Source organism: Telmatherina bonti (assembly GCF_933228915.1).
Source record: "Telmatherina bonti genome assembly, chromosome: 3".
NCBI lineage: Eukaryota > Metazoa > Chordata > Actinopteri > Atheriniformes > Telmatherinidae > Telmatherina > Telmatherina bonti.
The window spans coordinates 24,698,259-24,723,523 of NC_136621.1; the positions used below are offsets into that span (position 1 = coordinate 24,698,259).

At 35.9% G+C, this 25,265-nt stretch overlaps 1 protein-coding gene across 1 annotated transcript; it reads left to right on the forward strand.

Annotated features, from left to right (window-relative positions):
- Positions 1–858: 858 nt before the first annotated feature.
- vav1 (vav guanine nucleotide exchange factor 1) lies at positions 859–25,186 on the forward strand (the record flags this gene model as incomplete). The annotated part of the gene is made up of 26 exons (XM_079264788.1): positions 859–945; positions 1,054–1,170; positions 3,926–4,042; positions 5,882–5,940; positions 6,750–6,815; positions 7,098–7,206; positions 7,940–8,032; positions 8,582–8,650; positions 8,749–8,852; positions 8,953–9,052; positions 11,618–11,713; positions 11,807–11,875; positions 11,955–12,041; positions 12,407–12,492; positions 12,571–12,706; positions 12,794–12,903; positions 13,347–13,448; positions 13,578–13,672; positions 14,655–14,791; positions 16,763–16,828; positions 17,063–17,094; positions 18,255–18,365; positions 19,488–19,575; positions 19,692–19,821; positions 24,646–24,797; positions 24,900–25,186. 26 exons carry the CDS (start codon positions 859–861, stop codon positions 24,951–24,953), a joined length of 2,472 nt encoding a protein of 823 aa, XP_079120914.1. The 3' UTR covers positions 24,954–25,186.
- Between the last annotated feature and the right edge of the window lie 79 nt (positions 25,187–25,265).

The following is a 25,265-nucleotide window of genomic DNA, read 5'->3' on the forward strand; positions in this document are numbered from 1 at the left end:
ATATATATATATATATATATATATATATAAGGACTTTTTCTCTTTCTCTATCTCAGTCTTTCTCTCTTTATATACACACACACATATATATATATATATATATATATATATATATATATATATATATATATATATATATATATATATATATATATATATATATATATATATATATATATAATGTACATATGTGTACGCAAATGTTGTGTGTTTGTTGGTTGCATGTAGTGATAACTTTTAGCCTCACACTTTTTTGTCAGCTAGTGGCAGCAACAGCAGATGCTTTGCACATGTGCGTGTCTTTTGTGTGTGTGTGTGTGTGTGTGTGTGTGTGTGTGTGAGAATGTGAGGGTGCGCCAGAGGAAACAGGAAGTTGCGGGGTGAAGTTAAAAGCTTACAGCACAGTGCAGCTCTGCAGAACACCCACCACAGAACGGCAGAGCAAAAGCACTTAAGTTTGAAAATGAGTTAATGAAGCTATGGCAGGGAGCTGAAAATCTAAAAACATAGAACAGCCAGAAGAAATTACTAAAGGTAAGACATGATTGTAATATTTATCTTACGATGATATTGAGTAAAGTACTATGTTTTCTTATAAAGCAGTCTTTGTATTTTGAATAGTTTTATATGTTTTATCAAAGAGGCTGCATGAGCAGAACTGGTCAGTATTTGCGATAGGCTAACTAATTTGCTGCTATTTAATCTCAGATAAATCAAATGTATTTTCTACGTTAGAATTCTAAGTTAAAGATTGAAACGTGAAAGATTTAGCACCAGTACATAACTATTTTATTTTTATGACCAAGATGTATTAAATCTTTTTCATCCATCCAGCCATCGTATTATCAGAAAATAAAGATGGAAATGTGGAGACAGTGTGCGTTGTGGTTGATTGAATGTCGAGTACTTCCTGAGAACCACCGAGTCACATGGGAGAGTTCCCAGGTAAATCAGCTGTGTTTCACCCACACTTATACCTTTGAATACAAATACCCGCCCTAGTCTCTTCTTTCCTCAGTGTAATAGGTGTGTGTGTGGGTATGATGTATTCAGGTGTGTGACCTGGCTCAGGCTCTTAGAGATGGTGTGCTGCTCTGTCAGTTGCTCAACAACCTGCTGCCTCAGGCTGTCAACCTGAAGGAGATCAACCTGCGGCCACAGATGTCCCAGGTAAAACGCACACCAAAGTCTTTTCCTATTCCATTTTCATAGGTCATTTCCATAGCAACTATTCAACCAGGATGCATCTATTAAGCCCAGAGGGAGTCTGATAAGAAAATACTGTAATCTACATCTATCCTCATCCGGAAGCAGCTTGATGATCATGACTATGGTGAATAGGAACAAAGAAGTGCAATAAGAAAGAACTGAGGGATTGCATACAGAAAAAGAAACTATTTCTATCAAGTAATTATGTTATTTTAAGTTGAAATTCTTTTTGCAATAGGTTTTGTAACATTAAAAGATGTTAAAGTTTACCTGTAAGTCTTATTTGGTTGTTGTTGCTATTATTATATTTATTTTACTAAAGGAGTGATTTTCTTCCATGTGAGATACTGTTCTTGAACTGCCAGAGCTATTTGCTTGTACTCCAGGCTTTTATTCATTTACTTATCTGCATCATCGTGTAGTGCATTTTCATAATACCTGTAAAGTGGTTCATGTGGTACACTTCAAACAAAGAACAGAGTGAGGTTCTGCTCTGTAACCCACCACTGACCAATTAACTTACTTGTCAAAGTGACATCGGCTAAACGGAGCATTTCAGAGAAATGACAAGGGGAGCTGGGTTAATACCAAACATGGCCGAAGAAGAAAAGAAATCATAGTAAGCCATAAAGAGATATTTCCCTCTGTGACATTCAAGAACTTCATGACATAATAGAATACAAGGATTAAAAAGTATGAGAATATTTTGCATCATACCTTGGCGATAGAGCAAGGTATGATGTAATGGCGACAGCCTGTATGAAATCTCCCAAATAATTATTGACTGAATAAGAAAGACATTGTTTTATTTTGCATCTGAAATGATTTCCACAAAAAACATCAAATTAATGAAAAATAAAATTGCCCCTCTCTGAGCTTTGAAAGAATAGCCGGTAAGCTTAGTATAGCCTGAAGACAATCAGCCGTCTAAATTTACTTCCATTTACTTTACGAAGGTTTGCACTGTCAAAAATGAACAAATGATTTCAAAATATATATCTAAAGCTATATCTATATCATATCTGGACTCCTTTTATGCAATGTTTGACAGCTTCATCAGTTATGTATTTCTTATGCAGATTAAGCTCGACACACAAAGCCATCAGTAAATAGAATTTAATACAATTCACAACTTCCAGTGCTGGTTGGCAGATATTAAAATGTATTTTTATCCCTTTATGTTGAACCAGTGAAGCTCCCATCCTCTGTTTTCTCACTTTTTCATAATATAAGCTAATATACTGGTGGCTCCAGTAAGTTTACTCTCCACACAAAGACTGGCATTAATCTTAACATCCAGCTCCCCAAAAGTTAAAAAAAAAAAAAAAAAAAAGAATATTTTCCAAAATATAATTCTTCTTTCTTATATTCCAAAAAATAATTTTGATAATTCTGCTCTGTCCTTCCCCATTTTAAAGTTACAAAAATCTTTTGTCAAGTTTTCAAGGAAGCATTTCACATGTGTGTGCAACTCTGGGAAATCCTTCAGAAATATGAAGAAATATCCGCTTATTAGCAGAAAACGTCCACTCTGACGTTTACACTCTCAGCCACACCCATGCACACACAGATGTATACATTTACACTCTTGAAATCACACAAATCAAGGATCTTCCCCATCGTTTTGTCATGAGAATTACTACAGTTTGAGTTACTGCTGCGAGGACTACAAGATTACTGTGTCCATGTGAAGTCCTGAGTGGTGTTATGTGGCACGTTCAGCAGTTTCAGTCAAAACTTAACGTTTCCTCTTTTTACAAATAAGAGTTCTGCATTTCCCACTTTTGAACAGGAAGACAGGCAGAGGGCAGGGGACAGAGAAATAGACAGACAGCACAATGAGGCAGAGCAGCTAGTTCAGGAAGTTAATGTAAAGCAACAAATGTCTGACCACCACATCAGTCACACTGTGATTTGTATCACTTCTGTCTTTTTTTCTTCTTGCTTATTAAGTGCAGTTCTTTAGACTGCCTCTATTTAGAGTCAGCCGTTTTTTTATTTTTAGCGCTTTCTGTATCAGCTCTTATATGTACTTATAGAGTAGGATAACTATATATAACTATGTAAAGTTATATAACTTTACATAGTTATATAACATATCTTTATATAGCCAAATTTGAACATGTATCGTCATTGTTTGATCCTGCGTTGTGCTACATGCACCTTGCTTTTTGCTTGAAATTTTTCAGTGGTCCTTAAAAGATTTCTTCAAACATATTTTGCAAGTTTGGGGAGGCTTTTTTGTGTTCATGCTTAAGAATAAGATAAAATGTGCATCAGTCTTATACATTTTTTTTTTAAATGTAGCATTGTTACAGATTTTTTTCTTTGTCTTTTTTCATCACCCATTAATCCTTAGATTATTGTGTTTTGCACCAACGGAGTCTGAGTGAAGACCTAATTAAGTCTAATATAATAGAAAGAATTCTGGTTTGGTTAAACCATTAAGGAGACGTAAATAATGCTGATTAGCCGTTCCTGAAAATGTCTTAATTTCTTTCAATGAAAGTATAAAGCAAAATAACATTCAGTTTGTAACACCTAACAAAAACATGGTGTTTGACAAGTTTAAGTGGATAAATTCAGGGAGGGCTGAAGGCATTAGGACAGAACATGCTTCAAGTTTGTAAATTTAAATAATATATATTGTAATATGCCTAAAATCAATTGGTATATTTCTAACAACTGTTTATGTTGGATTTCTATTTGTCTTTAGTTCTTGTGCCTGAAGAATATCCGGACATTTCTGGGAGTTTGCCAAGAAAGATTTCATCTCAAAAAGAACGACCTTTTTGAAGCGTTTGAACTGTTCGATGTACGGGATTTTGGAAAGGTATTGCTCAACTCCACTTATTTATTACTTTTTTTATTGTGTGTTTGGGTGGGTGGGGAGTAATAAGGTCCCTTCTAGGGGCTTGAACTAGAGTCTTCTAACTTCACTTCTGTACAACTGCTAGGCTACCACTCCCCTAAAAAAATATCATTCGATGAAGAAAGATCAGTTAAAAAAAAAAAAAAAAAGTGAGAGGCTTCTGACAACCTGCTTTGAATGTAGTACAAATCAGATGTCTCCCCTTGTGATAAAATAAATGGTAAGAAATTAAATATCTTACCAAGTGACAAAACGTTTCCTAAACTTTTTTTAACTTTAATTTTTTAATGGGGGACTATTTGAAAGAGCAATGAAAATGAAGGCCGTAAATAATGTCTGAAGTCAGAAATAAAAAAATAAAAAATAAAGGTGGATGAATAACAGCATTCTTTAGGTTATACTCAAATACAATTGTTCTGCTTGAGTCTTTATAATGAAGAACAGTTTAGAATTTGCACTCTGATGCTGCATCTACAAGTACAAGTTAAATCGAATGCATGCAAAAAGAATCTCTTAAGTTAATTCATCATAAATCTCAAAAAATGTTAATCACTTTACCTCCTAATTTGGAAAAAATTTTTATATATATATATATATATATATATATATATATATATATATATATATATATATATATTTCTTGTTAAAATTTTTAAAAATATGAATCAACAAACAATTTTTCTAACATAATTTTATTTATCCTTTTTTCAGTGCAGTGGTGCAGATGTCGAGGAAAACTTAAACTTGAAATTAATTTTGGAAAGAATGTTGTCCTCCAGGTTTAGGAGCAGCAGAACCTCCTGCTTGTTATCAGCATACAGTTAAAAAGCCAGTGTCTGTAATTTATGGGAGTGCATTTCTTCAGCTTACATGGATGGGGAACGTTAATATCTTTTAAAGCACTACAAACACAGAACAATATACATTAATTTGGGAGCTAATCCGTCTCCATTCTGCTTGTAGAACATGTGTAAAATCCTGATTTTAAGAGTTGAGATTATGGAACACAGAAATAAACTAGACTCTACTGAGACTTTATTTGGTTTATTTAAATTTTAGCAAATCATTTCATTTTGACATTCAGTACATTGAATTTGTGCTACTTTTAATTCGATGAGGTTTCTTATAAAAAAAAACTCATGTCCTCAGTCATTACGGCAAAAGCCTGCATGTAGACAGTCTGGACTACTTACTGCAACTTGCAGACACCCACATTGCCCAAACAGGAAACAAATGTCAATTTTCTCATTTTTAGAAGCCGAGTGATGGCGTGAATTTTTCAGCTCTCTTTCACTTTCAGAGCCATGCAGCAATTTAAAGTGAATAAGATGGGATTGAATACAGAGTATGACTTTGTGCAAAGAGGAAGTTGTGCCTTCACGGACAAAATGAGTCAACAGGGGGTGGAGCCTTTTCTGTGGTGTTTAACTTTTATTTACCTTACAGTCTGTTACAGTCACTGAGCTTCTCGTTTTACTTTGCTGCTTCCAGTCAGTCAAACAGAACATATTGTGTAATTTAATGTGATGGAAAATAATTATTTTGATCGTTTCAGATAAATTAAAACAGAACTAAAATTTTAACATTTAAACCCATAATTAGGTGTGTGAATGAAGTGATATGATTATGGTTCACAGTCTAAAAGAAAAATACTTAGGGGCACATGCAAACAGGACTTTTTTTTGAGTGATTCAAGATTTTAAGAGATATTGAGCTGATCGTTAAAACTACAATAGTCCTGCAATAGTTTGTATTTATTTGTAACTGCATTGTTTCTTCATATGTCTCTTTATGCAACAGGTTATTAACACTTTGTCTATCCTGTCTTATTCATCCATCGCTGTACAAAGAGGATTTCAGTAAGTACACCTTTACCTCTGTATTTTGCTCATTAATGTACTAATGTTAATGTTAAATTATATAAATACATTTTCAGTGTTTATCTTGTATAGCAGTTACAAACTTTAAAATGTTTTATACTAAAACTTTGGTATGTGTTAGTTTGTAAGAATGTAATGTAATGTTATGTATAGATATTAGGTTGCAACTGAAATTATGTTAATATATTATGGTGGTAAACTTCTGCAGTTACTGTGTTGGCAAACTAAAACTGGACACAATATACTACTGGAAGTTGAAAGGCTTGCTTTATTCAAGTGACATTCACCCCATTTTTCTTAATAAAGTAGGCCGTTTGTATGTGGAAATAAGTATGTAGACAGACATTATAGAGTTGTATTCAGCTAGAAGATTAGAAGCTTGTTTATCTGATGCTCTTATACCCCAAACATCAGGATAGCAGATAACAGCACATCCCTGCAATTAGAAAAGACTTGCAGTTATTGCACATTTTAAAGGCCATAACCCACACACTGAAGACAATTACTCTTTTTATTGAATATACAGTATAACAGGTTCTGCATGGTTTCATAGTTAACATTGGCAAGAGAGCTTGAAAAGTAAAATAATTTATATTTCAGTGTAAAATTATGTGTCATGCTGGTGTTGTGTGTATTCCAAAGCAGTCTAAAGTATAACCTTGATTTCTATTTAATAAAACAGCTTAGCTGATAATAAATAAATATTGATTCTTTTATTTGCCAATTTCCATGCACTTTTCCACCCTCATACAGACGCACTCATTCAAATACATATTTCTCCTTTACAGGCCTTTTCCTTTTGAAGGGTGTGTTCCTGATGACGAGATATACAGCGGACTTTCTGACCAAATAGAGTAAGCCATTTTCCCATCAATGTTCACAATAATGTTCTCAATGGGGGAGAGAGTCAGCTTTAAAAAGTTATCAGTTTTCTTGAAATGGAACAGAGCACCTCAATTAATAGACTTGCTGAAGTATTTGCTGCTGGCCTGAAAGCTGGTTGTATGACATAAGGACTAAGATTTATGCTTGGTGTGAACACACACTTAGCACTTAGCAGATCCGTCACAATGCATGATGATAGCAATAAATTATGATAACTATTTTGTCTTGTTTTGTTTTCTTACAACTGACAGTGACACTGTGGATGAAGATGATGACTTGTATGATTTTGTGGAAGATGAAGAGAAGGAAGGGGGTGATATCTACGAATGCATTATTGGGACAGAGCAACCTCCTGAAACTGTGAGCAGTTCATGAAATAGATCATTTAAACACATCATTTTATATCTACCAAAAGAATTATTTCAAGAATATGTAATCATTGTTATAAAAAAGTGAACAAAATTAGGTCAGGGTACAAGCTGTGGATAGTTTTTTAATCCAATAGCTCATTTGGACATTATACAGAATACATTTGTATTCATGTTTTAAAAACATTTTTTTAAAAAAAATCCAGATTCTTGTTAAGTCATGGAAAAGTTGTGAAATTTAGTGAATGAAAATGTGTGAAAGAGTTTTACTTTCTTCATTTCTTATGGAAAGGATGGTTAATAATCTTAAGTCTGTTGATTATGTAACTCTGATGGTCAGGTATAAAAATAAATTCGGGCTAAATGCAAATAATGGACTTCAGAACATTCCAGACTGACTTGGACAATTAAAGGGACTTGGTGTTATTTTGTTCTCATGAGAAAACTGTCCACCATTGAGACGGTTACAGCAAATCTCTGCCCATGTGTTTTTTAGTTAGTTTTTTAGAGAAAGAATGGAAGAAATTTCACCACACTTACAGTAAACATGTGGATATGAGATACAGTGAGTTTCCTGTTAAAAGTGTTTAGTATTTGGATACTACTCTATTTCTAAATAACTTTTTATGTTAGATGTCAATTTCATAGTTTAAAAAGAATTTAAATAAAAAAAACATAAACTGCCTGAAGTTGTCTGACATTTTGTTTCATCATTAATGCATCAGCAGAAAACTGGTGTTGACAAGCGGGAGTGCTGCCTGCAGGAAATCCGACAGACAGAAGAGAAATACACCGGTACCCTGGAATCTATCTTACAGGTGTGCACACAAACTCAGCCTGACAGAAGCTCTATCTGCACGTTAAACAGAACTCATCTCCAAGTAGGAACAGGCAATACAGTGTTGTAAAAATGTGCAGTAAAACTGCAACCAAAAGTTTAGAGGAACTCTGGACTTTTTCTTTGCTGAACATTTAAAGTATTTTGTCTGTTTTGTTTATGTTTTGTTTATTTATTCTTAATTTATTTGCAAACTTCTTGCTTTACAAGGATTTGGCAATCAGACAATAGAGTTTACTTTACGTGACTTCCTAAAACATGATAAACATAAAAGCAATCAGACATTCATCTGTTTATTCTCCACATTCATGCCATCTTGCTCAGTTGTAGGGAGCTAAAGATTATCCTGTCACTGGATGTGAAGTCTCTGGACATTTTGACAGTTGCATTACAAGTCTAAGAGGGACACAGTGAACATGCACATTCACACCACTAAATCGGAAATCACTAATTAACCTGCTGACTTTGAACAGACATCCATACACACATTTAAAGACAAATTAACAAGCACCTCTTCTGTTATGTCCAGCACTTTATGAAGCCTCTGGAAAAGTTTCTCCATCCTAATGACATTGAAAGCATCTTCATCAACGTAAAGGTACATAAATTTGTCAATATAGCTTTTGTGCAAATAGTTAGGTTTACATTCACTTCAAAGCCTAGTTTACATGTTTTCTCTATGTGTGTGTTTTTTAGGAGTTGGCTACTACCCATCATGGTCTCTTAAAAGAAGTTCAAAGCTCCATCTCAAACCATGGAGCCAAAAATCTTCACCAAGTGTTTGTAAACTACAAGGAGAGGTACACAGCATGTACACTTACATATGCAAGTGTCTCTGCTAACCAGTAAGACCACAAGTACATGTATGGGATATATTTTTCATGTTTTATCTCCTCACAGGCTGCTACTTTATGGTCATTACTGTAGTCAGGTGGAAGCAGCAACAAAACATCTTGACAAGCTGTCAAGTACGAAGGAAGATATCAGGATGAAACTGGAGGTGAGGAGGTCAAAGACAAGCATCAGAAACCAGTCAGGAAGACAAAAGTCTTGTTAGTCAAATGTGTTGATTGAACAACTTTAGTGAAATGAAGGGAATTTATGTTTTTTGCCTTGGTTATACTCACTATCTTTACTTTAGGAGAGGAATTTAGAGGGAATAAGAACTCAAGGAAATGGTTCTGATTTTCCTAGTATCATTAAATGAGCTGTCCAAAGCATGTTTCTGGTGAGTCTCTATCTTTTCCTACTGAGCCACCAAAAGCTCAAAGTTTTCACTTCTCAGTGTCTGAGCAATTTATTAGGCCAAAATTGGAAACAGACACTTGTGGTTCCTAAACCTAACCCCAAATGACCAATTTTCCCCCAGGGCTGTTTTAATTACCCCGTATAATATTCACATTAGCTTCACTTTGCATTAGTCCTAATTTGAAAGCAAAAAAAGGGAATTGACACTGTGACATTTCAACAGCAGTGCAACAGCAGGTTGACTATGAAAATAATGCAGTGACGGGAGACACAGATGGGTGAGTAAACTCACAACAGCAGATCTCATGGGAATAATAGCTAGAGCAGCACTATAAGATATAATGCTGTCTTTTTATTAATTTCTTGAGAATATTATGATATTACATGGCTAAGAGGACAAAATTGAAGTCAGTAAAATTACTTTTTCAGTAACAGTGATGATGTAAGTGTTTATCTGATTTGTTCTTTCAATTTTCATCTGGACATTAAAAGTTATAGTGAATGTCTGGATGTAGAGAAAAATAAATTGTCAAGAGTCATCAGGTACATAACACCTTCTTAGGAGGATTAGCCATGGAAGACAACAATTTATACTTAGCATGCTACATGACTCGGGTAAACATTTCCAGCTGGTGCAGCTGTCATCATATCTTCTCAGCACCAGACAGCCTGTATCAGTTCAAAAACACTTTCTGATTGTTGGTGTGAAGGTTGGATCTCACTGAGAACTTAAAGACACACTTGTTTTTGACAATTTTTTATCACCTTACTATAACCTATTTCACTCTGAATGCCACTATTATTGAAGTATCATGGATAAGTTGAGAAGATTTAAACGGAGTGTTGAATCTATGATATCAGTAGAAAAATGACAACAATATAAACCGATCACATGAGAAGTAATCAGCTACTAACCCTGGAAAACATACCATTCATTACAGGGAGTGATTATTGTGGGCCCAAGAAAACACAAGAGGCAAATAAATCCTAGAAATGCATTATAAAAACAAGCTTAAATAACCAAAATGGCAAAAATATAAATACTGTAAAACAACCATGAAGAGGAAGATTGGCCTCAAGGATTTGCAAAATAATAATAATAATAAAAAAAAACTTCTTACTGCTTCTTTATTCTAATGTTTCAATGTGTCTTTGAATCATACTGTCACTGAATTGTGCTAAACAAATAAACGTGCCTTGTCTTATAATCATTATGACCAAAATGTTGCCTCAAGTGTCACTGTAATAACCACAATCAGAAATAAATTTGAATAAGACCAAAGGTAACCACAGAGGCGCAAACTCAACCATACTGTACGAGACATAAAATAACCAATATGAGACATGAAATAACAGCCTGTGAGACATAAAGTAGCCTAAATTAGATGCCAAATGAAGAGTTTGGAGATATGTAGCAAATTGATATTATGAGACACAAAATATGACATGATAAAAACAAACAACCCTGCTGCCAATGATTTGAGAAATCAGCTCATTGAGGTGGAGCTACAATACCAAAACCACAAAATAGTAACTCATATCCATAACTACAATTTCAAAACAAAGCATAAATATTTACATACACACTTCTATACATGTCTATACCGAATTCAATAACTATCTTTGCATCATACTTTGCATAAAACTTTGTTTATCTTTGCTACTTCCCCCATCCTGGTTCACATGGTCTGCTTCCCAAGCTCTTAAGCAGGTAAATGGGTACTTTACTCGTTTAGTTCCAGTGCCCTGCCAAGAAGACAAGAATTATTGAAATTTGAACAAAGTAAAAATGTATCAAAAGGTTTTAAATATACAACTACAAATTAAAATTCTCTTCACAGAGAAAAGATGGCCAGTCCCCCTCTGCAAACGCTCATCAACTTAACTTTGAACACTTTTCCAAATAAAACAATCATTCAATGTGCTTACTTCTTGCAACCACTCAACATTTGCATAAACTATTAATCTCTATCCCTGTGAGTTGTTGTGAGTTGTGAGTTTTGTACCTGGGAACTTAGTGTAATACTTCATAAACATGCTGAACTGACATGACACAAACAAGACATATTTTACCAGTGTTTGTCAGTCCAGGTCCTCAGGGGCACAGCCAAGCAGACCGGCTAGAAATTCTGGGCATTTAGCTGAACTTTGCTGTTTATGTGATTTCCAGTTTTCTATTTTATGGTTGAATCATGAAAATTAATTTAAGAATTGTATAATGTATAATTGTCATCTTTATTTTGAGTTCATTTTCTATTGAAAATTAGCCTACAATGATGGTTTACTAAAGGTGTTTAATTCATGCTTTCTCTCTCAGGAATGTTCAAAGAGAGCAAACAGTGGCCGTTTTACTCTCAGAGATTTACTTATGGTCCCAATGCAGAGAGTCCTCAAATATCACCTGCTGCTACAGGTATCTGTGTGCAGTTACATACAAATAGTGACTGTGTCATGATTGACTGGTTAGTTTGACTCCAAACTGTTCATGTTTGGACTGTGTTTGCAGGAGCTGACGAAACACACAAATGACCCAACAGATAAGGACAATCTCAGAGCAGCTCTTGACGCTATGAGGGTAGGTCTGTGTGTTTGACTGTCAACCACCAATTTTTCCTCATCCATTCATCTGTGTGTATTTTTGTGTGTATTCACAGGACCTGGCACAGTGTGTGAATGAAGTGAAACGAGACAACGAGATAATCAAACAAATCACCTCTTTTCAGATGTCCATAGAAAACTTGGTTAGTTCATTAGTTTCACTCTTCAGCACTTTTTCTTTGGCTGTTCTGAGTATGTGCATAAATCCCTTTGATTACAGCAATGCACTTTATCAATTCATTTCCTGCAGATATCACAAATTCTGCAACAACAGGATTTCTGTATTTGCATTTTTCTCATTAAGTTAGAAACAGAATTTTTTTTTTTAGTAAGGACTAAGCAAATGTAAACCATTTCACATGTTCTTGTTAGCTGTGAAATTTTCCATTTGGATCAGTACCACTGGTTCATTGAATCATGGATGATTTATGGATTCAAATCAAGACATTGTTGCACTCTTACTTTTTTAGTTCTTCTCTAGCTATATCAGCTCTCCTCTGCTTTCTAGTCTCAGTCTCTGGCTCTTTTCGGTCGCCCCAAGATTGATGGAGAACTGAAGATTTGCAGCTCAGAGAAAAAGTCTAAACAGGACAGGTGTGTATTTGTGCCATCTGTTTGTAGTTTTTATTTTGTACACTCCTTTGTTTAACTCTGGGTTTGCCACTGTTCCAGGTATGCATTCCTTTTTGATAAAGCTGTGATTATATGTAAGAAGAAGAGTGGAGAGACTTTTGAGTTGAAGGAAATCATCGAACTAAATCACTACCAGATACGAGACGAAGTCACCGGGGAAAAGGACAACAAGAAGGTATTCTACTTTTCTCATAGCATCAGTTTTATTAAATCCACATGGCATCCATACTGACAGTGCATTTCTGTGCGTGTGTGTGAACAGTGGTCCTATTTATTCCTCTTGCTGGAATGCTCCGGTAGAGGTGGCTATGACTTCTTCTTCAAAACCAGAGAGCTGAAGAAGAAATGGCTGGAGCAATTTGAGATGGCTTTGTGAGTTGTCACACTTGTCCATGGACAAACATACGCCAGTAGTACACAACCTAAAATAGCAAAATATCCACATATTTTCCCTGAGTAGTTGCTGAGACTTGGGTATTTTAAAGGTAAAGTAGCTGTATATGTGAAAATCTAGATGATAAAACTAGATGGTCTCTGAAAAAAATGAACAGATTTGTTGTTTGCCTGATTTACATTCTGACTTTGTTGCTGCAGCTAATTATCATTGTTAATTTTTTTTAATTTAATATGTTTAGAAAAGTCTAACTACCTTCTAGGTAGAAAAACAAGGTGTGTGACTTCTACATTTAAGACCTGCTTTTTAGAATGTCTCTACATGTGTTTAGTCTATTCTGCTCTTACAACTGTTTCCAGTGTGGTTTTATCTGCCAAATGTCAAAAGAAAAGCCATATCAAAAGCCATACTGTGTTTGTAGGTCAAACATGTGCCCTGAAAACTCCACTGCAAATAACCATGACTTCCAGATGCACTGCTTCGAGGAAACCACCTCCTGTAAGGCCTGCTCGATGTTGTTAAGGTACATTTGTGTCTCTCTTGTTTTTGTTTTTTTTTTATTTTTATAGATCTATAAATGAATAAATAAAAAAAGGGCAAGAAAGAAAGATACCTTGTCCGGTAAAATTAAGTCTTTCCATACCATCTGCAGAGGGACATTTTTCCAGGGTTATCGATGCAGTCGCTGTAAAATGGCGGCACATAAGGAGTGTTTAGGCAGAGTTCCATCCTGTGGACGCAACTCAGGTCTGTATACATATACTTCCATGTGTTCAAATACTCATTTTAAATTGTCTATGGATCACCTCTTACACTGATTTTACTCTTGACATTACAGAACATTATTTGACAATGAAGAAGGTAAAGCAACATTTATTTGTACCATAAATTTGATCATTTTCAAGATTTCAGGAGTTTTACTCTCCTGTTAAATGTCTTCTGTTGAATTAACTTGAGCAAATGGATGAATTTTCTCTCTATTTTCTTCTTTTCTTCTTTAGAGCAATAAACCTCACAGGTCCTCTGGACAGTCTGGTGTTGGTAGGATATTCCCCATATGATACATTTAACTTTCCATTTTGTACTTTTCAATTCAATTAGTAAAACCTCTGTGTTGTGTTTACATGCACCCTCCAAATAACCTCTGGAATGTCCAAGGGTATGGTCAACTTCACTACCTCCTTGATGGAAAATGCTATATTATTAAGGGAAGGTGGCATTATAACTTTGGAAGGCCTGAAGAATATCCAATGGTGCTGGAGTGAGAATCCAGCTAGGCTTACAATAAACTGTGATGTGGGTCTAAAAAACAGGTTCAAACAGTATTCTACAAATGGTTCATTATATTACTTTCTTTTGAGGTTTTATAATTAAAAAAGGAAAGAAAAAAGAATGAAAGTTTAATATGTTGTCACAAGGTGCTCACTCTCATTCCAATGTTTTCACATTTATTTTCACAAATTACAATTAGAACAACCAAATATAACAAATATAACATTGCTTTTAAAGTTGTAGATGCAAGGAAGTTTCAAACAGTCATCTCCTTTATTTCATTAAGGATTATCTGGTATATCATCTGCGGAACGGGGCAATAAAGGGAGCATTAGAGCTCAATAATGGCTGAGATCCTTTGATACATTTTACTTAGTTAGGAAGGTTTCTGAATAAAAACAGACTCCACCACTGAAGTGCATGGATAACAACATTTTCCACCTGCCGTCATTTTCAGGTTTTCCAAAGATGGAGGTGTGTGAGGAATATTATGGCTTACCACCACCCCCTGTGGGCTTCGGACAGCCGCTTCAGCTCTCCAAAGGGGACATCATTGAACTGATCCGGGCAGAGCTTGATGTGGCCTGGTGGGAGGTAAAAGCGAATCCAATCCCATATGATAATTATTGAGGACAAATAAGAGGAGGGAGCCTTATTTTCTATGCTTAATGTGTGTATTTGAGTTACTCCTCTGTCATCTCGCTCTCTATCTTTCACTTCCTCTCTCATTACCAACCTGCACTCCTGCTTGTCTGCCGTCCACTGTGCGATTCATCACAATGCTTTAAATCTAGAGAACAAATGTAAATTAATGGTTGAGCTGTTTTAGTGTTCATGTTCCTGGTATTTACTGCCAGTGACTTTTATCTCCATGCAAATACATTTTTCAACTAAAGCACTCAGAGAACACAGACCTCCACCAAGCAGCTCATTTCCACCCACACTGTCAAAAATGCTTAAAAAACAATTCTATCTCCACAATTCCTTTCAGATCACTCCCCAAATTTAATGGAATCTAAGTTAGATAAAGACCAATTCTTAGAAATAAAATCCCAAAAATCCACCCAGTAGTTTTTGCATAAAGTTACTAACAGACAACAAAGGCAAAAATATAAGCTCCTGGCAGAGGTAGTTACAACCATGGTCACAGAAATTGTTTATTTGCTACAGTTCAGTTTGTATGCATTTTCCATGAGTTTTTATTTTTATACTATTTTATTCTCATTGAAGATGATATCTCAGGTAAACATGTATCATTTACGCTGCAAGGCATCTATAATTTTTGTCTTAATATTTCATGCATTCATTTTGTCAACCACTTATTCCCATTATTCGCGGTGGAGCCTGTCCCAACAATCATTGCGCGTGAGGCAGGATCTCTGGACCGGTCGCCAGTCAATCACAGGGCAAACACAGAAGAACAAAACAACATTTATTCCTAGTGACAATTTAAAGTGATCGGTTAACTTAACATCCATGTCTTTGGATGATGTGAGGAAGCCGGTTTACCTGTAGAGAACCCACGCATACACAGGGAGAACATGCTAAGGCTGCATGGAAAGTTCAAACCTCCCTCAGGCGAAGGGACCCAAACCTTTTGCCGTGAGGCCTCAGCTCCAACCACTACGTCATGGTTCAGTGATGTAGTCCATTTACATGAAAATGTTTTGTGTTGATCAGTCTATGGTGTTGATACTTGCTGCTGAGAAAAGAAATAACCTTATCAGATAATAAGAAAGTAATGCTTAAATAAGAGCCCAAAACACAGTTGTCAGACACATTTCTCAACTATTCTCCTCCATTTTCCTCTGTAAAGGGGTTAGACAGAACCCATGGCAGTCTGCAGAAAATTTCCCAAAACACACCTCATCTATTTTCAGACCATGAGCAGAATCTTCTGATCTCATTAGACTGTTCGGCCACCATTGCCAAGAGCTCATGTGGAAGGAACCGGTCACTGAGTATCACCTCATTAGTGCCGTCTCTGCAGGAAAAGATGGCAGCAATATGATACTGGGAGGTTTTTCTCCAGCACTGACTGTGACTAGTGAGGATTGAGGGGAAAACAGATTCATAAAAATATTCATGAGTCAAAACTATTGTCCAGAATGCTCAGAATGTTGGACATTACCAGTGTGGACTGAGTTGAGAACATTTGTCCTGATAATTGTTCTAACCTGGCTGAGCTTTTATGATTCTGTCTACAAAGACGGGAAACACTTTGGGTGTGTGTGACTGGGAATGTGGGAAACTTCTCAGAATAAGAGTATGAACACCATTGGGTTCATTAAGTTTAATTTACAAAATTTAGAAGAAGTGAATTTTACACCACAATCAAACTTTGTGATGAGCAAAACACAGAACAGTTTCATTTACTGGAAGTCTTTGCCATGTTTTGACCACATTAGTTTCCCGGTTTCTAATTTGTTTAAAAGATATTTTTGCTTACACAGTAGTTTCGAGCACTGCAAAACTGCTTCTTATATTTAACCACTTTCTATCTGTTCATATGTGTGTGGTGTTACCAGTCTGATACTGTGGTTTGTTGTTCTGTGTGTCACTCAGGGAAGAAATCTGACTGCTGGTCAAATAGGATGGTTCCCCTGCCAAAAAGTTCAGCCCTACATCTCAGTGAGTCGTATAACCTACAATGAACCACTGAAAACACTTTCACCTTTCGTGAGGAAGATCTGACCCAAAGAAGATTGTTTCAATTGATTCAAGCAATTTTTGTCAGCTTTGACCTGCTGACTCAACCTTTCTGCGCTGAAGCAAGCACTAGCATTATTAGGAAGTGAATATAAATTATCACCACTGTAACCACAACCTTACAGCTAACTTCTGTTTGTACTCATCTCTTTTCAGAGGCCAACACCAAACCTGTCTGACTTCACCTGGTGAGTATGAACAAGAACTGGGTTGAGTCACTTACACTCCAAGCTACAGCTAGAACTGTGATCTGTATTTCCTGTACTGCAGCGCTCTGCAAAACTTGGTGGGAAGCACCACAGAGCTGAAACAGAAAATAACATTAATCATCACCACAAAAGCAGAAGCAGATACCAAGAAAGGGCTGGTGTTTTAAAAGCAGCGTTTGAGTGCTTGTACACCGTGAGACAAATGAGATGTACCATCTCACACAATTTTACCGGTCAAATGTGTAAATAATCTGCGTTTTTTAGCACAAATATTTGTATCGTCCTTATTCTCTGATAATAACTTATTTTTTCTGGAGGGAAAGAACTCAAAGTAAGAAATGTGTGAAAATGTAATGTCAGTCACGAAAACTATTTTTACTTTGGTACTGCGTAGTGGTTGTATAAAAAAAACGTATCTGCAATACCTTTCAGCTGCATGAATTGTATTTTATTTCTCACTTAGATCCTACAATAAAGGTGTCAACACAATGCTATTTTGAACTGCACAACCCTGAGCAATGCAGAAAACACTCCTAATCATTACATTCCTACTGTAAAACTTTACTGTTATTGTAGAGATCTGTATTTCTTCTTACTTTAGTCTGTGTAAAACTGATTATGAACTGTATTACAGTCATATAGATCTTCTTTAACAGATAAGTTTTTTTTAGCACTGCGAGGATTTGGTTGCACACAACAGCATGTTCATTTTCATCTGTATTAAGATGTTTATTAAATGTTTATATACTGCTGATGAATTACAAAATCGAGTTACCCCAAGTGTTAACACAAAATGAATGTTAATATCAACATAAAAAATGCCCATGAGTAATGGTGAAAGAATAGAGTGTCTAACAAAGGCTGTCAAGTCAAAGGATAAAGTCATTAATGGAAGCAACGCTGTAATATGTTTATCAGAATTTATCAGTTATACTATATATGACAAAATACTGAAGTGTACCCCCACCCACACACACACACACACACACACACACACACACACACACACACACACACACACACACACAACCTACTCGCCCAAGTTGTGAGATGCTTTGTAATTTCTTTCTTGTTTTTTTTTTTTTATTATCAATACTCAAATGGAAGAATAATAAAATAAATTTCCACTTTGACTCAAGGTTTGCAGGGAACATGGACCGCACAGCTGCCAAAAACCTGCTAATGGGTCGGTCCGATGGAACCTTCCTGGTACGGCAGAAAGATGGAGGAGAGTTTGCAATCAGCATCAAGTGAGATTCCTTTGATTTGTTCATCATTCTTATATTGATTTAGGTTGGTCTGATGCAGAGGCAGGTAGTGGTGAACTTTTTAATGTTTGGAAAGGGATTTCAGTTTCAATAGTATGTAATTTCACTCAGATGATGGGTTGGGAAAAGTGCCCAAATGCAAACAAAAGCTGTGTACCTTACTTTATGTTCGGATGGAGTCGCTCCATCATTCATTGTGTTACTATGGCGGCAACCATTTGCCAAAACATCCATTATGATGTTTGGTTTGTCTTTATTTACTCAAAATCTCAGTGTATTGTCAAACTTAATGGTTTAATAAGTTTCAAAGTCATGATATTGTAGTAAATTAAGTTCATTCCAGTATTTCAGGTTAAATGTTTTTCCCAGTTTTCTGGAGCAAATTTTCTATTGATTAATGCTCAGTTTAATTAAGTGGATAATAACAATTTTAAGAACTGTTGTTATCTAGATGTATAAAGCTATCACATCATAAAAGTGTCATATCATATCTGATTAGGAAAATTTATCAAGTATTCACTCTTATGAGAGTAAAACCTTTCTTTTTTCTTAAGCAGACTAGAGATCATCTTATAAGTTACAGCCATCTCCAGTGTTTAAAAAAAAAAAGTGAACTAAAAGTTTACCTTTCTGATTTTATTTTAAGAATGGGCATATACCACCATCAGACTTCTTGTTTTTTTTGGGGGGGGATAGCCCTTATGCATCCGTCAGATGTGTGGAGTGGTGGTGCCTGTATGCTCAGTTATCACTTCCTCTCACAGGCCGGGAAATATACCCTTTCTAACAAATTATTCGCAGACAATGTGTCGGTATATCATTGTCACACAAAGATAGTTGCAGAAGTAAAAAAGTGAATATTCTTTTCATAAACTGTAAACGTCCTCATTGCTGTTTCTTACACTGAGCATGACAGGAAGTTCTTGTTCCCCGTGCCCTTCATGTTGCCCCTCATCCTTCAGTTAGATGTTAATTCTTACTGCTTGACTTGATTATATCCTTTTTCTAAATTAGGACATTGTTTAAAAACTATTGTTTTAAAAAATCTCATTGGTTGTTGTATAGTATGTGTCTTGTGTTCATATCTTCCTGTGTCTTCTCCAGATTCAACATGGACATTAGACACATTAAGATTACCTCCTGTGAAGGTCTTTACCGCATCAATGAGAAGAAAGCATTCAAGGGATTAATTGTAAGTGCAGACATTTACAGTGTATTACACATGCTGGCTTGTGAATGACTTCATTTCCTGTCTTTAACCATAACTCACTTTTCTCATGTTCTCCTCATGCTTCTGTCCTGTGTTAGGAAATGATTCAGTATTACCAGCAGAACTCACTAAAAGAGTACTTCAAGGATGTGGACACCACACTGTCTACACCTTACAAACAGCCAGAAGAAAGCAACTCGTATCATGACACACCAAACACAACACCAGGTACAGAACAGTCCTCCTTATGACCATGTGAAAGAAAGTCAGACATGTTGAGAATATACACACGTTTAAAATGTTGGCAGCAGTTATGTTGGATTAATACTGCTGTGAAATGTCAAATTAATACCGTTTATATGTCTATGTGCTGACATGCCAGTTGAAGCCAGGAGAGACTTGTGTACCATCTCCTTGCTGTGCGTTCATGTACAACACATCGTCTTAAGAGTGGTGACAGCCCTCTCAGCAAACTCTCAAAGCTGATGAAGATGATGAAATGAAGTATTAGTATTTGTTTATTTTATCTTGATGGATGACTCCTGGCAGGACTCATCTCTATCTTGCTTTGGAGTGAAAGAAGTCTGTCACTGAACACTGTTGTTTTTTCACTGTGTTGTCTGGGGGATGACAGGAATATGTCACTATTATCAGCATTCTTGTGCAGCATTTTGTTTTTTTCTGGACAAATCAGCTCCGAAGTCATCCCCAACACAGGACCAGCTTTTTTAATCATTTTGTTCGGCTTGTTTAAGTCTCTGGTTGTGATGCTGCTGCCCCTGCAGATGGCTGCAAAGCTGATTGCACTGTAAACAGACTTATAGAAGACATGCAACATGACCTGACCTGTTTATGTGTAGATGTTTATCTCCAGTTAAGTTATATTGATATTTAAGTTAAGGAGACAGAAAGTAGAAGTCACAGTTTCAAAGTTTGTTTGTCAGAGTAGAAGTCAGATATTTGTGCAAAGCGAGGGGGGGTGTATCTGTGCACTGTGTTGGTGAGAGTGTGATCAAATGTGTGAGGGAAAAGAGATTTTGTATGAAAAGTGCTTTATAAATAAAGTTTGCTTTGATTTAATTTAGACATCTTGCTGTAGACATTGACTTTCAGCTTCCTAAAGAAGCAAAGTCTGCTCTGACCTTTCTTGTAGATGCTTCTGTGTTGCATTTTTAGTCCAGTCTGTTGTCTAGATGAACTCTGGGATACTTATGTTCCACCACTTCTTATATATAAACAGTTATAAACAGTGTTTTGTTTACTCTTGTTCCTCTTGTAGTCAACAATGATCTCTTTTATTTTTATTTGTGTTCAAGATGAACTGATTGTTTCTGCACCATTTCACAGAAACATCATTTCTGTACAGAGAACTGGACAAGTTCTCTGTAATCAGCTTCTTGTCCATCACTGATTCACCCCACAGCAGCAAAGTCATCAGAGTATTTCTGTAGATGACAGAAGTCCGAGTTGCACTGGAAGTCTGAACTGTACAGATTGAAGAGAAATGGAGAGAGAACGGTCGCTTGTGAAGCTCTAGTGCTGCTGAGCACCATCTTAGAAACAGCCTTTCAATCTGCCAAACTGTGGTCTGTTAGTTAGTCATACATCCAGGTGGTTGTGGGGGGGTATACACCTGGAATTTACAGAGTTTCTCTCATAACAGAGCAGGCTGAATTGTATTAAAGCACATGAGAAATCAAAGGACAGGATATTCAAAGTACTGCCTAATCTGTCCAGATGAGCGTGAGCTCTCTGAAACAGGTAGATACTGGTGTCTTCAACCCCCCCATTACGATTGCAAACTTTAATGGCTTCTGAAAGGTGTTCATTTGCTTATTGTGTTGAGCCAATCAGTTTCTCAATGACTTTCATGATGTGAAATGGTCTGTGGTCATTTGGTTTGGATAGTTTGGAATTTCTAGGCAGTGGAACAAAGCAGGATGTTTTCTACTGCACAGCAACTCCTTTCTGACTAAGGTTGGTGTTGAAGAGGTGCTGAAGTATCCAGCATAGCTGTTCTGAGCAGGTCTTCAGAACTCTGAGCCTGAAAACCATCTGGACCTGCAGCCTTGCTCCACTTCAGTTCCTCCAGTAGTTTCATCTCTTGCGGGAAACAGAGAGGCTAGAGGTGGAGGTCTCAGTAGATGGGGTGGGAGTTGTGGCTGTGTTAAGGATGACTGAGCTACAGTGTAGCAAAGTGGATGTGTGAAAGGAAAGCTGTGGGCTCATGGAGGGTGTGTGGTCTGTTGGACTTGCACTTCTTAATCTTATATGACTGTAGAATCTTTGTTTTACCTTGCTTTTGTGTTCATTAACACAGTGTCTCCATCACTAAAAGTTTTCTTTCTCATGTTTAGCAGTATTTTCAGGTCACTTGTGATCCAGGGTTTGTTATTGGGAAAGCATTTCTGTGTTTTTGTTGGCATGACGCCATCCATACAGAAGTTCATATAAGGTGTTACACACTTAGTCATTGCACTGATGTCCTCTGTGAGTGGTTCACTTCAGTTTGTGGCCTCAAAGGCCACTCCTGAAGCACCTTCTGCTTTGATAGACCAGATTTTAATAGTGTGTTGTGACTGGTTGCTGCGGAACAATGGGCTTATAGGTGGAGGTAGAAGAACCAGTCCATGGTAATGTTGGCATGAGGCAGCCAAACCCTATTTACAATCACATTATTTACTTACATTCATATTTACAAACACGCAAATGGTCCCACATAGATTATGAGGTTTATTTATCTATATAAAAATCAGAAACAAGCCATAAGAAAAACTTAAAGGAAAAAGAACAATGAAAATTTGGTGTGATCACCCATATAAAAGATCTTATTCTATTCTATATTTTTTAAATATTGATTTCTTTTATAGTACTTTAAATTTAGTTGTGGTTTGATATTTCTTAAGTCCATCACCAGTCCATTGCACTGCTTCATTAATTAACAAACAGTTTTGAAATGTTGTCTGGGATTAATTATTATTTAGTCATACATTAATGATGCGATATGAAAATGAACCAGATCTGTTCATTTTAATATATTTGCCTTTAAGAACAGTGGAGTTTTATGGTCTAAGTAACCAGCAGTGTGAATTATTCCCTTTTTTACAGCATAGATAGTGAAGATAGTCAACATCCAGAAGTATTATTTCAAACTTCTACACAGTACTTTAAATATGGATAAACCAATGAAAAATCTAAAATAGGAAATGATTTATCAATTAAATTATGTTTTGCTTTATTATTAATGGAAATTTCCAACTTATTCTGTCATCTGGTATTACACCTCAGAACTTAATTTCATTAAATTATTCCATTTCTACACCATCTATATACAGCTGTGCAAATTATTTTTTTCATTTTTGTTTGTTTCTTTTTACAATGTCCAAATAACATGCACTTCGTTTTTTATGTATAGTTTCACTTTTTTTTTCTTTTTTACTTTTCAGAAGTAATTACTTGTAAATGTCCACTATACAACATGTCCTTTAGATTTTCTCTTTGTATAAATCTGCAAACAATATTATTTTTATCTGTTACAAAAGTCATTTCTAGAGTGTAAACGACTTAGGAGCCAACACTGACCCCTGGCGGACACAAAAAGTAATGTCTAAACATGAAGATGAATTTTCACTTCACAAGTTGCTGTCTTTGATGAAAATAACTCATCACCCTGTGAAACACCACACCCCTGATCCCATATGATTCCAGATTAATGATTAATATGTCATGATCAACAGTGTCAAATGCTATTTTCAGATCCAACAATTTTCCATTTTGCATTCTGCATCTCATCAGTAGTTTTTCTGATTTTCTCATTTGATTCTATTAGTGCTAGTGATGTTGAACTGTTTGACCTAAGACCAAATTGACAGCTAGAGAGTATTTTATGTTTATTTAGGAATTTTTCTCATCAGTCACTGAAAAGTATTCCAAGGATTTTGAGAGCTGTGGACGGACAGAAATAGGTCTGTAGTCTGCTGGTGGAACAACTTTATCTGTTTTCATTCGATTTGGGGATTTGCTCAGTTAAAATGATGAATTACAGATGCATCTAAGGTTTTAAAATTCCCCCTTTTGCCTTTTTGACAGTTGTCACATTGATACCATTACAATCAGTTGATGTTTGATGTTTACATTTGTTAATGCTTTATTTTCATTCACCATAGTAAGAAACATGGAATGAATGTTTAATTTATCATGTTTACATTCCAGTTGGGAGAAGGTGGTGACTCGGGTATTTCACTCACTAGATTTACCCACACTCTCACAAAAAAATGTTAGTCATTTACCAAATCCATTGCATTATCTTTTATAATGTCTTCTTTAGGAAAGTAATGTGGATAGTTGCAATTTCCAGTTTTAGTTTTTGATAACATTATTTAATTTACTCCACATTTCTTTAATGTTAAGTTTATTTTTACTCAAACTTTTATAATACTCTTTTACATTTCCACATAATATTGGTGAACTTGTTTCTATATTTTTTAATATTTATAGTTTTTCATCTTTTATAAATTTACTATACATCACATTTTTCTTATTGAATGCATTTACTAAGCCCTTTGTCATCCATGGTCGATTGACATGTTTTTTCCCCTTTGACATCAGTTATTATGGAGCAGTTCTTATTATACAGCAACATTAATGTTCTCAGAAATGGTATCAAATACATCAACATTGGTTTGCTCATATACAGGTTCCCAGTTTTGAATCAGCAAGTCATCTTTCAAGCTGTTTTAATAACTCTTTCAGTTCTCACATGTCTGGATCTTGGGTTGCTGTTTTCTTATATAGATGCAGTTATAAACTCTTAAAACTGGAGCATTATTCAATAATCCACGAACTATTTTGTTCGCAATACTGTTATTAAAAACACTGTTAACATGACACGTAAGATGTAATTCTGCTTGTTGTAGTATCAACTTGTACTATGTAACACCAAAAAAAAACCACCAAAGATGATACTTGAACAAGTCTAAAGTACACAAAAATTATTTCCTGACATGTCAAACTTTCAAGCCTCATCATGCTACAATGTGGGCTGTTTCACAGGAGGAAGCATGAAAAGCTTTGGTGTTGCGAGGGCCAGATATGATTTCTCAGCAAGAGACCGATCAGAGCTGTCGCTGCGGGAGGGTGATACCATCAAGATCCTCTCCAAGAAGGGCAACTCTGGCTGGTGGAAGGGAGAGGTTTACGGCCGGGTGAGAATATCTAAACTTTGGGGGGAGGGTTTTTTATGGTAATGTTTTTTTTTTTTCAGAACTATTGTCTAACCTAAACTCTCCCACTGCTTCATTTTACAGGTGGGGTTCTTTCCATCTAACTATGTTGAGGAGGATTACTCTGATTACTGCTGACATGCTCCAACAGGAAATGTGAAGCCCCAGTCTGAATCGGACGTGAATAGGGTCTATGTGGGCGATTGCATTAACACATATGCATGGGTGTGATTGTGTGCGTGTGTGTGTGTGAGAGAGAGAGGAAACATGGTATTTCTGAGTGTCAAATTATGTGAATAAAACTTGTTTGACTGACCAAATCTGTCTGCTTTATGTTTAGCTTCCTTTTTTAACTTGAACTTTGCACCTACAGTTCGTTACTACAAATATCTCTGATCTTATGTCTAATTAAAACCCTTTAAACATTTAACAAAAAGTCAGCTTACTTCG